The sequence below is a fragment of the Telopea speciosissima genome, chromosome 6, assembly GCF_018873765.1.
Source record: "Telopea speciosissima isolate NSW1024214 ecotype Mountain lineage chromosome 6, Tspe_v1, whole genome shotgun sequence".
Taxonomy (NCBI): domain Eukaryota; kingdom Viridiplantae; phylum Streptophyta; class Magnoliopsida; order Proteales; family Proteaceae; genus Telopea; species Telopea speciosissima.
The window spans coordinates 56,337,216-56,352,750 of record NC_057921.1 but is presented as its reverse complement, the minus strand read 5'-3'; the positions used below and the strand labels follow the sequence as shown (position 1 = coordinate 56,352,750).

General features: G+C 41.1%; 1 protein-coding gene across 1 annotated transcript in view; it reads left to right on the top strand.

Moving 5' to 3' along the window:
* The window catches only part of LOC122666183 (leucine carboxyl methyltransferase 1 homolog), a 40,933-nt gene extending 25,912 nt beyond the window's left edge, over nucleotides 1-15,021 (top strand). The window contains exons 9-13 of the mRNA XM_043862323.1: nucleotides 6,172-6,255; nucleotides 9,325-9,389; nucleotides 14,091-14,142; nucleotides 14,735-14,773; nucleotides 14,947-15,021. Of these exons, the coding sequence (XP_043718258.1) occupies nucleotides 6,172-6,255; nucleotides 9,325-9,389; nucleotides 14,091-14,142; nucleotides 14,735-14,773; nucleotides 14,947-15,006 (300 nt within the window). The 3' untranslated portion in view covers nucleotides 15,007-15,021. The remainder of the gene's footprint in view (nucleotides 1-6,171; nucleotides 6,256-9,324; nucleotides 9,390-14,090; nucleotides 14,143-14,734; nucleotides 14,774-14,946) is intronic.
* The last annotated feature ends 514 nt before the right edge of the window (nucleotides 15,022-15,535 follow it).

Here is a 15,535-nt window from a genome sequence, read left to right as displayed (position 1 = left end):
AATCTGGCTTACCATGCTTGTCCCAACAATAATCAACCGTATGACCAGATTTACCACAATGTGTACATCTCCTATTGGAGCAATCACCAGATTGGCTTCCAGTACCACGACCACCACCACCACGACCTCCCCCTGCACCCTGGCCACGGGTATTAATAAAAGCAGAATTATCCTTGGGAGAGGAGTCAACCTTAGTAGGAGCAGCAATGCGTCGGGAAAATGTGTCAGCAAGTGTGGGCACTGTTTCACCAGCATGTAAGTGGCCCTTCACAGCCTTCAAATCAGAATTCAACCCAGCCAGAAACTTGGATACAAAGAACTCATTACGATGAGATTTCAGTTTCTCAATGTCAGTGGTGAGAGGCTGAAAAACATTCAACTCCTCGACCAACCCTTTGAAGGAACTGTAGTACTCTTGAAGTGATTTAGTAGACTGTTGAGGCTGAAACAATTTTTCATATAGATCATAGACACGGTTCATATTTTTCTCTTGAGAATAAGTATCCTTTAAATCGTCCCAAACACCTTTGGCCACTGTATGGAACATAACATTGGCTGCTATATCAGGTTCCATGCTGTTCCATAACCAAATGAGAGTGATGGCATTCTCCTTTTGCCACTCACTATATCCACTATCACTTGAAGCAGGTGGGTCAGATGTAATGTATTTTAGTTTGTCTCTGGCCATGATATACACACGCACAGCTTGTGCCTATAGGCTATAACAGGTAATTTGAACTACCCTTGAGTTTGATGGACATAATGGTCACATTCACATTGTCAGTAGGAGATGGGGCAGTAGTAGAGGAGACAGACTTATTTTCACCCATAATGCGTACACAGTAGCAACAATATCAAATAAAGAACCAAGGATAGCAGGAACAATGAACCAGCAACCAAAAACCAGACAAAAACCAGCACACTCGATTAGGGTTTTTGTAAAAAAAATTGTAAGAAGAGAAGATAACACCTGGAGGAAGATTGGAAGCTGTAACTCTAGACAAATAAGTTCCAGCAGCAGTATAATATCCTTCCAGGAGCAGAGTCTCAACAGCAGCCATTGATTTTCAGCAACAGAATTTGATAGCCATAGGGGTCCTGGATTGCTTCCTTATTTGAAGAAAGACTTTCAAGTAAGAACTTAATTATATAAATCCGGTAAAGGGGATCTGAATTGCTTCCTTACTTGAGAATATCTTTCTTCACGTATGTACTCCTAAAATTCTTTGCCTTACGTGAATTTGGAGCCACAACCTTCCCTCAAATTATGCTTCTTGTCAAAGGAATGTAATATACTCTTTACATTCTTTACCTGATAGGTCAGGCTTTTACATATATATGTGTAACACATAAACCTAATATCGATGGTGAAGAATCCACCATTGTTTAGTCACCAATCGATTTCTTCAAAAGGAGAGAAGAACAGTCTGATTTATCAGGCCTTCAACTAGGAAAAAAAAAAAATAAAAAAAAAAAAATAAAAAAAATAAAAAATAAAAAAAAAAAAAAAAATAAAAAAAAATATATATATATATATATAATCCAATCAGTCACTCTGATTAAGTCTTCATGCAGGTCCACAGTCTTCATCGGTTTCTGAAAAAACAGAGCACACCAGAGCTTCGATCTTCACAAAAAAAAATTGATCTCCCAAAGAAATCTTCACACCAGCAAGCAACCTTCAACCACCATCAATAACAGCACTCCTATTCATGAAAGAAGGAGTCTCTAATCCATGCACACCAGAAGCAGCAACCGATGGCTGCACACCACACAAATCTGGAAACCGAGATTTGTATTCAGCAGAAGAGAATTGAAGAGAAACCTTGATTTGATCAATACAGCTCTGATACCATGTTGCAAACCAGAACCTGACTGATCAAACCCATTGCCCTTTGCAACTAGCTCTGCAAGTTTATAGCCAAGATCCTTGCCAGAAGACTAAAAGGTGTTGTGGACCCGCTTGTTAGTGACAACCAATCTGCCTTTATTCCTGGTAGAAATATTGCGGGCAACATCCTTTTGTGCAATGACATTGTGAGAGGCTTTGACAGGAAAAACCATGCTCCTTCTATTCTTACGAAGATTGATATCCACTAGGCCTTTAACTCGCTCAGGTGGGATTCATTGCTCAAGTTATGAACAAGATGGGGTTTCCTATGGTCTTTGTCAATTGGATCTCCTCTTGCATCTCGACCCCAATGTTCTCGGTTCTGGTGAATGGCAGCCCGGCTGGCTACTTTGGTGCTTCGGTGGGTATTCGCCAAGGCTGCCCCCTCTCCCCCTACGGCCCTACCTGTTTACTTTGGCATTGGAAGTCCTCTCCAGACTCCAGAGAAATCCAGATTAGCACTGATCAGAAACATATCTCCCCGCTGGCCAAGTGCAAAGCTCTCAAGCTTACTCATTTGGCCTTCGCGGATGACTTGATGTTTTTCTCAAAGGCATCGTTAGCCTCTCTTGAGTCCATCTTGCTCTGTCTTCAGCACTTCCATGAGCTCTCTGACTTTTGCATCAATCCGGCCAAGTCTTTATTATTCTTTGCAGGGGTTCCAGAGCCTGACAAATCAGCCTTCTTGGAGAAATCTGGATTTCTTGAAGGCCGTTTGCCTGTCAAATACTTGGGCCTTCGTTTGATCCCGGCAAGGTTCTCTGCTCATCACTGCACCCCTATGCTTGATCTTATTAGGAAGAGGCTTCAACTTTGGAAGGGTAAACTTCTCTCCTATGCTGGCAGATTGGTTCTCATCAAATCAGTTCTGGAATCATCTTACATTTATTGGTTAGGCATCTTTGGGCTTCCTCAATCTGTTATTAAATCCATGGAGTCCCTCATGGCCTCTTTCCTTTGGAAGGGCTCTGAATTAGCTAGATTCCTGCACCCTACCAGTTGGGTAGCTGTGTGTCTCCCTAAAAAAGAAGGTGGCCTAGGCATTCGCAGAATAAAAGATGTGAACTCTGCGGGTATCATCAAGCTCATTTGGAAGGTTGCCTCAAAGCAGAAGAGTATTTGGGTCGACTGGTTATATTCAGGCCTTCTTCGACAGGACGCCATCTGGACTGCTTCAGCCTCCTCCGATGCCTCTTGGGTCTAGCGTAAGATCCTAGCTAGCCGTCCACTGGTCCTACAAGCTATTAGCTCTAGTATTGGTGATGGGCTCTCCTCCTACCTGTGGTTGGACCACTGGTACCCTATGGGAATCCTCCTCCATTTGGTCCCTCCAAGAACCATCTATGCTTCGGGTCTCCACAGGCTATCTCTCGTGGCCGATATTATTGATCAAGCTGGCTGGTCCCCTCCTCCCTCTCCCTTCCTCAATCTCATCTGGAATGAGCTCCACACCATCACTAGGAGGCCTGCTTATAGAGGTGACTGTGTTACTTGGAAGACCAGCAACTCTTGCTCCTTCTCTTCCAAGGCTGCCTAGAATCTCATCCGTCTGCATGGCTCTTTAGCTCCTTGGCGCAAGCTGCTCTGGTTCAAGCTCCACATCCCCCGCCACTGCTTCACAGCTTGGAGAATCTTCACCAAATGCCTCCCAACCCAGGTTTTTCTTCGCTCTAGGCAGATCTCAGTCTCTCCTGCCTGTTGCCTCTGCTGGAACAATACTGAAGACTTGGATCACCTCTTTTTTGAGTGCCCTACTGCTGCTGCCATCTGGAAAGGCATCCTCTCCAAGTGCTGGCCTTCTCGAAGAAGAATCCTCCCTTTCTCAAGGGAATGGATCTGGATTGACATGACCTTTACGGGCAGCTCTATTTGTGACACTGTTGGCCGATTAGCTTTTTGTGCTACTCTCAACCACATTTGGATGGAGCGCAATATTAGGAAATGGACCTCCAATTCTCGCTCCTATCAGAAGATTTGGGATTCCATTTCCTTTGAAATCAAAGCAAAGTTAATGCTAGCCCCTCCCTCTTGCTGCTCGGATACCCCAAGGAACAGGCTCATTGTTGATTCCTGAGGCTTATCAAATGTTTCTTTTGCTGTTTCTGCCGGTCTTTAGCTAAGCTAGGGCTTGGCTTTTTCTATTTTTCCTTCTTCCCCTCGGGGTCCCTTGTTTTCTTCTCTCTTTTGGTAATGGATTTCTTATTCACCCAAAAAAAAAGGAGGAGAGAAGGGAGGAAGAGATGCCACAAGCAAGGAGAAGAGAAGCCTGCGAGAGAATAGAATAGTTCTCTGGCAGGCAGCCTTCTATTTTATAAAAAGGACTTATGAGTCGTAAAAGGTAAGTTGGTTAGGAGTTTATGAAATTACTCCTAACCCCTTACTTGTTATAGAATTACATATAAGGACTGAAGAAATAAAAAAATAACAGAAAACCCCACAAAACCAGCACTAAAGTACTAAAGTACCCCTAGTTTCCAACAATGCTGACTTTTTGAACCTTAGTTTCAGACATGAAGTCCTATAGGGTTGAAACCTGACACATGAATAGAAGATGCCATGGACAGAATGTCAATAGTTTGAGCAGCAAGCAGGTTCTCATGTGGCAAATACACCCGCTGGATAATGAATGTTGCACCAAACACGGAAAATCACTTAACTTTATTGTATTATTCTTTCTGGGGATAAGTCTGTTGATTATAGTCTCATCAACTGTTACCATACAAGGGGCATACTGTGATTTCCCTTATTCTCTTCGGACTGTTTACTCATGACTGGTCTTATTTCACTACCTTTATTTTTCAGGCTTCAAATCTAGGAACTCCTACATTTTTATTTTAGAAAGTAACATTGCTAACATTCAAGGAGGCAGCGAAGTCTATATTTTGGTTATTTGACAACTAGGAAATGTAATTTACCATCTACGTGCAGGCTGTCTGACCGACTGTTCAACAAATTAAATTTGTCCTCTTCGATGTTACCATCTGATATCTCCTCTTTTTTTTCTTTTTTTTTTCTTTCAAATTTTTGCAATGAAACACTTTAATAAATCTCTTCCAAAATGGGTGGATAAGGCCATTGCTATCCTGATGGTATGTTGGTGGCTGGTCCTACTCATGTGTGTGGCTCAGGTACAGTTTGATCTGTTATCCATTGTACCAATAATTGATGTATTCAATAGATCAATAGCCATGAAAGGCTTTGTTGAACTTTGTATTATATGCTCCTGTTGTAATATGGGTATAAGGGTAGAATTGTCCTAGGGGCAGTTTTGTACTTGTACTTATTCTATTCTATTATAAAGTCTAGGTCTCTATCAATTGACAAGCCATTATTCCTCCCCAAATCACAACATGGTATCAGAGCAAGGATCCACCTTGGGATCCAAACCCTAATACCAACCTGCGCAACTCCTAGCATTGGCCTTCCCCTCCTCTTTCCTCCTCTTCCTCTCGGTTTCACTTTCTCTCGTCCTCTCTTCCTCTCGCTTCTCTCTTTCTCACCTTTCTTGATCTAGTGCTGAAGCAGAGTTTCGTTTTATGGCCCACGGTATTTGTGAGTTGTTGTGGCTTCAGAGTCTTCTCCAAGATCTTGATGTTGCAGTTCACCTCTCTATGATGCGATATTGTGATAGTAAGTCAGCCATTAGTATAGCTCATAACCCTGTTCAGCATGATCAGACAAAGCATGTAGAGATTGATCGTCATTTCATCAAAGAAAAGCTAGAACTTGGTGATATTTTTGTTCCTTTTGTTTAGTCTGTTGATCAGTTAGCTGATGTTTTTACTAAAGGTCTTAGTAGTATGGTATTTCATCCGACTGTATGCAAGTTGGGCATGTTTGATATCTATGCACCAACTTGAGGGGGAGTGTTGTAATATGGGTATAAGGGTAGAATTGTCCTAGGGGAAGTACTGTACTTATACCTATTCTATTCTATTATAAAGCCTAGGCCTCTGTCAATTGACAAGCCATTATTCCCCAAATCACAACAGCTCCGTTCTGCTTCAAGTATGAATATGCTGTTGCTGGTCACTCTGGAAATTGATTATTCTTTTTGATGTGAGGATTCATCTGTTGACATCTCTCATGCACAAATACGTTGGTTCATTTGATGAAGTGTGTTTTAAACTGCGTAGGATGTATATCTTTCATATTAGAAAATTTATTTTATGTTTCTTCATTAAGATAAATTTAAAAGATGTAGTAAACAGCCTCTGTGTTCTCTACAAGCTACAAATGTTGACAATTTTTGACAATCTTTTGTCCGATTTACTTTTCAGAGTCGAGGCTGTGCACTTTTGGGAATACATGCTACACCTACTTTATTAGCCAAGGAAAAACTCTTTCTTGACCAGGGATGGCAGGTATGTGTTCTGTTCACTCATTGTCTCAACAATAGATAATTTCACAGAAATTAAATTACTTTACCATCCAGATGCTCTGAACCCCTCCCCCTCCTCCCCAACAAAAAAAAAAGAAGGAAAGGGGGGGGGGTGTAGAAGGTGAGAAAATGAGAGACTCTCAACGTTTTAGTGTCCATCTCCCAGTATCCGAAGGAATATAGCCTATTTGGAATGACACAAATAAACTAGGATGACACCCTCCTTGCTTCTATGCTAAACAAGCACCCATTTGATGGGACATGTATTTGAGGGAGATCTCAAAGTTAGGGAATCAATGCCATTGAAGATGCTGAACACTATATATTCATTTGAATGGTCAGAATTCAAGAAGAATTATGTGGTTATGGACCTATAAAAGATTCTGATAGTCAGATTGTTCATGATGAAAAGAACAGACCAAATATTTGCACTTGGGATTAGGGGTGTCAATGGGTCGGGTTGGGCCGGGCCTGCCTAAACCCTGACCCTGACCCTAGAGGCCTTAACCTAAACCCTGACCCTGACCCTGACCCAACCCTGGCAGGGCCAAGAAATCCTCAACCCTGACCCGACCCTGCCAGGGTTTTCCCTAACCCGGCCCGACCCGACCCTGATTGAGCCTGTCCCTGAACTGACTTGACTTTAATTTTTTTTTTTTTTTTTTAAATGGTTGTTATGCCTGTAATTTTTACTATGCCAAAGTTGATCAGATTGTAAGTTTTTAAAATTGTCTGCACTGCGAATGTCATATTCCACCTCTTGCAAGTAAAATATTTTAACTTAATTTAAAGCAGTAAAAATGAAAAGATTATAAACAGTGCACTCAATGAATCTCGTTAGCTTGAGATCTGAAATTTCTCTCCATTCTGCTCCTTTCTAAGCTTAATTATGTACAAATGCAACAGGGAAAGAAAAACCGTGAAAATCAAAAGATAGAAGATGGATTACAAGAAGAAAAATAAAAGCAGTACTACAAGTCCTCAGTAATAAAATCAAACATGTTCATACCATCACACTAACCCGAAAGTCGGGTTCCTAAAAGCCACACAAAAAATATTCAATAATCTAAAATAAATTTAAGAAAGAAAATTATCTAAGAAAAGACCTGGTTTTGGTATGTATCCGTTTCCATCCATTAATTCAAAAGTTCAAGAGATCTCTGTTTTACATTCTACACCTCCATGCCTTTGGCCTCTGCCACAGAGAGCTGTAAAAAAATTTATCTACAACAGCCCCATCTCCCCAACCCCCTTCTGATTCCAACAGTAACAACCTATTCTCCTTTTATTACCCCCTGCTGTAAGCCTATAACAGCGAACAAACAAACAAGCAAACAAAAACCCTGGACTTCCATAGCAAAACACTCCTCCCTTCGACTCTCATTCCCATCTAATTACTTGACCCCAAATCAGATAACCTCTTAAATTTTCACTGAAAATCACCCCACCCATTTGACTTAAAAAAAAAAAAACCACTGTCGATTCCCAGCGAAAACGCCCACCACCCCTTTTTTTTCCTCTAAAACTTCGATTAAACCCTTCTAGGGTTCAACCCAACGAAAAGAAAAAAAAGAAAAAAAAAAAGAAAAAGGAGAAAGGGCAAAGAGAAGAGAGCGAGGGACAAAACCAAGAGAGAGATACACAAGAAGAAGAACAATCGGACATACCTAATTGGTCCAAACTCGCCTTGCAGTTCTCCTCCTCAGCCTTCTCCTCCAAAGTCCAAACGAGAACGATAGATGAAGCTAATCCAGCATTCCAGATATCCAGACATCACAAGGGGTTCTGTTACAACTTCCCTTCCAGCATCACCTTCGAAGCTGCAGATGTTCAACTCCTTCAGACTTCAAAACTCCTTCAGGTTCAATGATTCTTCCCTATTATTTTTCGATGTGGGGATAATTTGCAGAAATCGCACAATGGGAAGATGGAAGGCCGAAGGGAAAGAGAAGGGGGAAAGAGAAGAGAAACAGAAGGGAAAGAGAATGTATTTTAGCCATTTAGGCTGTTTCGTTTGGAGAAGATTTGGAGAAGATTGCAGAAACGGCGTGAAGGAACAGAGATGGGGTGAGTGAAATGTGATAGGGATTTGAGGGTTTTGAGTGTTTTTTTATTATTTTTTATTTCTTTAGTGTTAGGATAAAGAAAAAGTATAATATAAATAAATATAAATATCTATATAAGTATATATTGTATATATAAAAAAATATAAACATGCTTATAAACAATACAGGGTCGGGTCGGGCCGGGCTTAATCCGAGGGTTAAACTCGATCCCGACCCGACCCTGCCAGGGTCAAGCAATTTTTAAACCCTGACCCGCCCTTCGGGGTGAAAAATCAGGGTCGGGTCCGGGCCGAGCGGGCTTTATTGACACCCCTACTTGGGATCTCCTGGGTAGGACCATAAGTTCTCAGATTTTGATCCAATAACATTCATGCTGATTTTATGTGAAGAAGAATGGGGAATGGCTTTTCACCCTCTACAGTCTTGAATCTTGATCGTAATTTTATGTGTATGGGTGTATAGCATTCAAGAGTTGTGACTATTGGCTGTTGAAGCTTGCTTGGTATCATGGTTTGCTTTGCATGCATGTGTGGTGAATTTCTTCCCTTTTTTGTGTGTGTGTGTGTGTTGGGGGGGGGGGGGGTGGGGTGGGGTGGGGGGCGCTTGTGCATTTCTGTTTGCAGTTTAGTTTGTCTGTTTGCAACCGTTTCACCTAAAAGCTCGAACTGTTAGGAAAGGGCAGCGTGAATGTATACATCAACACTCTCCCGCACGTGCATGCCATAGTCCTTTGCACGTGGGGGAGAGGATTTGTTGGGAAAACTCTTCTGATGCACTTCCTAGGAGTTGAACACTTGACCTCCCTGCTCTGATACCATTTTGCAACTGTTTCACCTAAAAGCTCAAACTATTAGGGAAGGGCAGCGTCAATGTATACATCAACATTGTCCTCTCTATGAGGTTTTCCACAGTGCATTTGAATTTCCCATTACTTTTTGGTTCTTTTTTCCTGCTAATGTTTTTTCACTGTTTTGCATGTGTTTCAGAAAGCTGTTGCTTGGGACATGCTGAGGGTTTATAGTAACTTTATTGATGCTCAAGAGAGACACAGGTAAACTGTTCATTCTTTTATTGCTGGCTGGTAGTGGTTACTGCTTCCTCCCCCATCGGACTGCAACTGGGGACCAGCTGATACATCTGCTAAGAGAAAATTGGAACCTTAGGCCATTGAAGATGGCAAGGTGGAAAGCTAGACATGATGAAGTAAACATAAGGAAAGCAAAGAGAACCCTATTGGGATAGATGACTGTTGGGACATTTTAGTCTTTGTCCGAGTTTACTAAAACACTACCTCATGCCAAAAACTTTGGAATAATGCAGTGTGAATCCCAAACCAATGAAATCCAGTGGGAGATTAGCTTGCGACAGGATCGCAGGGAATAAGGACAAACCAGAATCGAGAGAATTCAAAAATCAAGATATCAAAGGATCTGATCTAGTCAATATAGTGGTTGATCGCTCTTAGGTATAGGGAACAAATCATCAAAATTATAAAGCAATCCAACGGTCAGATTTTAAAATATGTCAAAATCCTTCTTAAGATACGAAACTGAAATTTTTGACAAGGAACCAGAATTCGACTGCAGGAAATTAGGGAGTTCAGAACAGAATCAGTTAAGGGGTGATATGCTGATTAAGCACTAAACAAGATCCTTAATTGAATCAGAATTGAAAGATCGTTCTAGAATCTAGGAGATTTTGAAGAAGCAGAAACAAAGTAGGAATCTTAAAAAACTATTTTTTTTGGGGTTTTTTAAATTGAAATGGAAACTAAATAAAAAGAAATGATAGAATGGATATGATCAAGAATCACCACCTGATCTGCAGGGCTGGCATCTGGAATCACCACCAGGGAGCCTACTAAATCACCACATCAAGGAGGTCTGAATCACCCTGAAACCAAAGGCAATATGCCAATTTCATTCATCAAATGTGTGTCCACGGCTGTAGACCTTACAAACGTATATAGAAGACTCAAAAAATAGACTTAAAAAACAGAAGGCCTAAACCAATCCTCAACTGATAAGGTAGCTAAACTAACTAAGGAACTGAAAAAATAAAGGAAAGAGACAAAATAAGGTTGGACTCTTAGAGACCTATTCCAACCTAACTAAAACAGTTAATAACAAATAAAATAAAGAAATGGGACTCTAACTAGACTAACTAATAAAGTGAATCCCGTATTCACTCCTCCTACCCATATTTTAGGCCCATTAAAGTGGCACATTACAATAAAAACCCATTGGACCAAAGGCCCAACATGTAAAGAACTTAACCCAAGGCTTATTCCATTAAAATAAGACCGCTTTTGCTGATTCATCTACATCATGGGGGTAATCCAAGGAGATCTGGATCAGAATGAAGCATGTGTCATTGAATGGTAATCTATATCTTTAAGATTTACTTTCATATTTTGTTCATTTATGCCCAAGTAGTTGCCATGCTAGTGACCCGCTTAAAAATTATCATATCTATTTAATGTGTTCTATACATGCTTGGTTGATGGTTCAACTTATGGGGTGCATATAAGTTAAGATTATATGAAATCCATTATTGTCTTATCCACGAGCAAACTATCTAAATATTGGTGAAGTTGTACCAAAAGTACAAGTGAAAAAAGTTGGGACTTGGATGCTAAGGGCTTATTGTTGTATTCTTCATTCATCTGGGATACAAGAGATTCCCCATCAATTGGGGCTGTCTGGATTGAAGGAGGTGTGCACCACCTGGTTCTTTTGTGTCTTATCCTGTGGCACCATTGAAAACTAATTTCCATCCTTATTTCCTCATAAAGTTGCCTTTCACATTCCTACAGTTCCTAGGGTCATGCCTCAGCTTTCCTTGTGCTTTTCTTTTCTTCAGTACTGTATGGAACCATTTCGGCTGATATGGTTTTCTCTGGCCATGCAATTAGTTAATTCTGAATTCAGAGTAAATCATTAAAACTAAAAGTAGTATTCCTTGATTATCCCTGGAGGATGCTATACACGTAGCGTATCAGGTAGAAGAAAGTCTGAAGTGGCCATAAACTTGGAAGACTTCTATAGATACTTTCTTGGGGGGGTGATAGCTCTAGTCAACAACAATCTTCTCCCCAAGGAAAGTCATTCAGCAAGCCACAGGTTGGTGGTTCATGTATGGCATCTTCATCACCAAACTAACCTTACTCTCCACCTCGGTGGCTCGGTGTGGTTTTGACAGACCTCCTGTGATGCCAAAGGCTACCATTTAGTGCTTCACGTGCAAAGGGTACGAGCATGGCTTAGTGTCCTAACCGTTTGGTAGCCTATATTGATAAGGATTCATTATACCTCTTACCCTGGAAGGAAAACCAAATCTTGAGCTAGTTTGTTTGGAGGTAGAGCACGAGCCATCAACGACAATGGCAGTGATGGAGAACGACAACCTTGTTATGTTTTTCGTCCTGTTTTGACCACTCACAAGGTCTCTGACGATGAAGATTGGCGCCGTAACAATATCTTCCAGGCTCGAGTGTAGTGTAATGACCAATTATGCATCATGGTGATTGATAGAGGTAATTGTACTAATGTCTTCTCTGAAGATGTTCGTAAGCTTGGGTTGCAGACAAAGCTGCATCCAAATCTCTATAAAGTTGCATGAGTGAATAACACCAATCTCAAGATTACTGATATGTATTTGCTCACATAATCTATCGGTGGGTTCATGGATACAATGCAATGTGACGTCCTCCCTCTGAAGGTGTCCCTTTTTTCTTGGACGACTCTGGCTGTTTGATAAAAAGGCGTAACATTGTGGATATGCGAATACTTACTCTTTCAAGCACGGTGGAGAAGAAATGAAGCTTCTTCCTGCCAAGGACCTCCTCGAAATTAAGCTCAAGATGGTAAGGGGATCGTTCCTCCTCCAACAAGTGGACTTAGATGGCATCCTTGTTCCTCATCCAAACTCGATAGAGTTGAATTCTTTTCAGAGGAAGAGAGTTGATGTAGTGGTTCTAGAGTGGTTGGACCAATACGATCAGGGTTGGAAACCCAAGCCCAAACAAAATTGGCCCAACCCGGCTTTTTGGGCCAACAAGGATTGGTACGGTTATTTGGGTTTATCTTTATTCTTTTATTTTGTTGTGTTTTACTTTGAGCTGATTACGTAGGAGGTTGAGTTCGATTCCATTTTAGTTAGAGAGTTTGAATATGACTCTTTGTTTCTTTACTTCTTTCTTACATATAACCAACGAAGGAATTGAATTAAAAAGAGAGAGTTGCTGTTACCATGGTTGGGAGCCAAGCATTGGCTGTTGTGGTTTCTTCCTTGTCCCCATCGATCCTCTCTTTCCCTCCCCCAGTCTTCGCTTCCATCTTCCCCATTCACAGGTGTGATCTATTTTCATCTACTGTAGTTCTCTTTCATTCCGTATTACTATTTTGTCTTCACTTTTCCCTGCTGTTGGTGTACTGTTCGAACCTTGAGAGATTGTTCAATCCCTCTCGTGCTTTCCCCATTCATCTACCAACTTGAGGGTTAGGTTAAACACCCCTGGGCAACTCTACCTGCAAAACCCCTGCTTTAATAAAGAGGTTGATATCAAAACCCACAACGGGTTCCTCTGCTTACTGCCAGGTGTAGTTGCAGGTCCTAAAACTCTTCTCTTTGTGAACTGATTAGGCCAGCTGGTACTGGATTTATATAGGGCCCTTTGCTGTGATTCCAACTTTAAAGCCCTAGTTCGATTGAGGTTCTCGGAAGGGAGGTCTCCTCTTTGAAAATTCCTTCCTTGCTGCTGGTTGTATAGTCTGGAGGTTGAAGACAACCTCCTTTCCCACTACAATTCAATTTCTTATCCCCACTTTCCATTATTAATCCCCTCTTCTCCTTATTCCTATTATATCCTTTACCGATATCATTCCAAGATTATTCAATTCAACTCAACTCAGCCTTTTCGCAACCAATTTAAGTACTTGGTATCATTCTAAGTTTACCTCTATTAGCTAAATAAAATCCCTTGTGCATCCTTTTCCTATTTAGTTACCAAGTAACCCTTGGAGAATCTGGTTTATTACCCGATTTGCACCTCCTTATACGCCTAGGAATATTTATTGTTTGCCGCTATTCTTAAATTGGGCCCACGGCAAACCCAAACAGGGTTTTCGAACCCTGGATTGCGTCGCATACCCTGTAGGCCCAAGGCCTGATGAAGAATGCCATACCTAGAAATGGTGGGGATGGTTGAAAAAGAAAAAGCAGAATTGGTATCCTTGCTCTCGCTTTTTCCTCCTCTTACTAGCTGAAGTTTCTTTGCTGTTCTTATATTGTACTTGCATTGAAGTGCACCTGTTCTTTTAAGATTCTCAAATTGGTTTATGCACCCATCTGCTAAGCTTCAACTATCCTTCTCTGGCTATTATTTGTCCTTATCCATTTCAAAGTTGTTCCCACCCTTTGTATTGCTCAGACCGTCTACTGTTGCCACTTTTGCTTCTGGAGTCCAGGATCCTTGATTTTTTGTTTTATGCCACTGTTTGCAGTATTTGCTGCTCAATTTAGGTTATGCAGGACTGGATGGCTGTTAATAAACCAAACCAACTTTACAAAAGGTTCCGAAGTGTCCAATCTGTTTGTTCAAAAACAAGGAGATTTCTTCTTTTTGTGATTCCTTTGCAAACTTACCATCCCTAAACTTATATCTTAATGGACCCCCTTTTCTTGTAAAAAGCATTTCAATTATCACAAACATTCTCCCAGAGATTCTCATATATTATCTTTTTTGGACTAGGATTGAACGGCTCGAGTTATTTGATGAATTCGAAGAGTGGCACATGATGCAGGTAAGTCTCTAGATCTTATTGTGCCCCGAAAGGGACTGAAGATGGTCAAGAACCAGGGATACTTCATTCACTGTGATGCACATCCCAGTCACTTTTGGGCCCAAACAAGGGCATTTATTCTTTTATTTTTAAATTGAATCATCCTGATCATCTTAATATTTACATTTTCTACACAGCCATGAAAATACCAGAGATGGTGTATGGTTTGGGAATCATGCAGCAGCTATAGTGGCCCTGTTTAGTGGGGACCGATAAACTTTTAAAGAAGTTGATATAGAATTGCATATAGCAAACATGTTGCCACTAGACCCACCACCACCACCACCTCCACCTCCATGGCTTTAAATGGGGTTTGTTCTAACTTGCGCCAATTGGACACGAGTCACACAGTGACTGCATGGTAGTTAGTTATTGTGATCCCAAGTATTCTATGCTGCCAATGATTCTTGCCCGTTATAGACATTGGAGCCTGAACACTGGGCCCCACCTGTTTGCTTTTCTTATCGTACGTTGAATTGTACAGATTACACAGAATAGCATTGGTTTCTGATACGTTGATTTATTTTTTGGGAACAAAACTACTGGTTTGCAGGAACATTACTGCGTGGCTTATGCAATCAATGATACCATGGTACGTCCCCCACCTTCCCCCTTGGAAAAATATTACACTTCACTATGCCAAGTGGGGGTGTAGTTTTTCTACAAGTACTCAATAGTCTTCACTGTGCATGGTGAATTGTCACACTTAACTAATCACTTCCCACAAAGCCACTTGGTATCTAACGATCCAAAACTGTAACGCAGGGCTTGTTCGGTGGCTTCGGGTTTCCAACCGATGATCAACGAGGAGACATGACGGCATAGGTCGACTTCGCCGCCGTGAGCAGAAGCCGACAAAAGGTTGCTGTAATCGTAAGAGTAATTTCAGTTATTTTCTGAGAATCTGAGAACAGTGAGAAGTAATCTTTGTTTTTTGGAGTCACTTGCATCTGACACGTGTTGTGCTAACCATTTTGTAGAAGGGCAATAGGAGTGTAATAGTGTGAGTCAGAGACAGCATATCTTTTCTTTGCTAGCTGGTTGGATAAGACCACGTACCGGTTCTGTGGGGTTTATGCTTTTCTTTTTCATATTATCTGAAATAATTGATAATCTTGATATTAGGCTTAATGTCGGGGCTTAAGAGGTTCGCCCCACCGTGGGTGAAAGGATATTCTACTTCCCTTTTTGAAAAAAAGTAGATAAGCGTGGCTTTTTTTTTTTTTGACAAAGAACTACCATGCATAATCGTGCCAGAAGGGATTCAGCATTCCAGCTCCAACGGGGGTTGAGGTTAATTTTGTCATTTGACAGGATTCATATTATTTAAGGCATGAGAGAGAAGTCAAGGTCC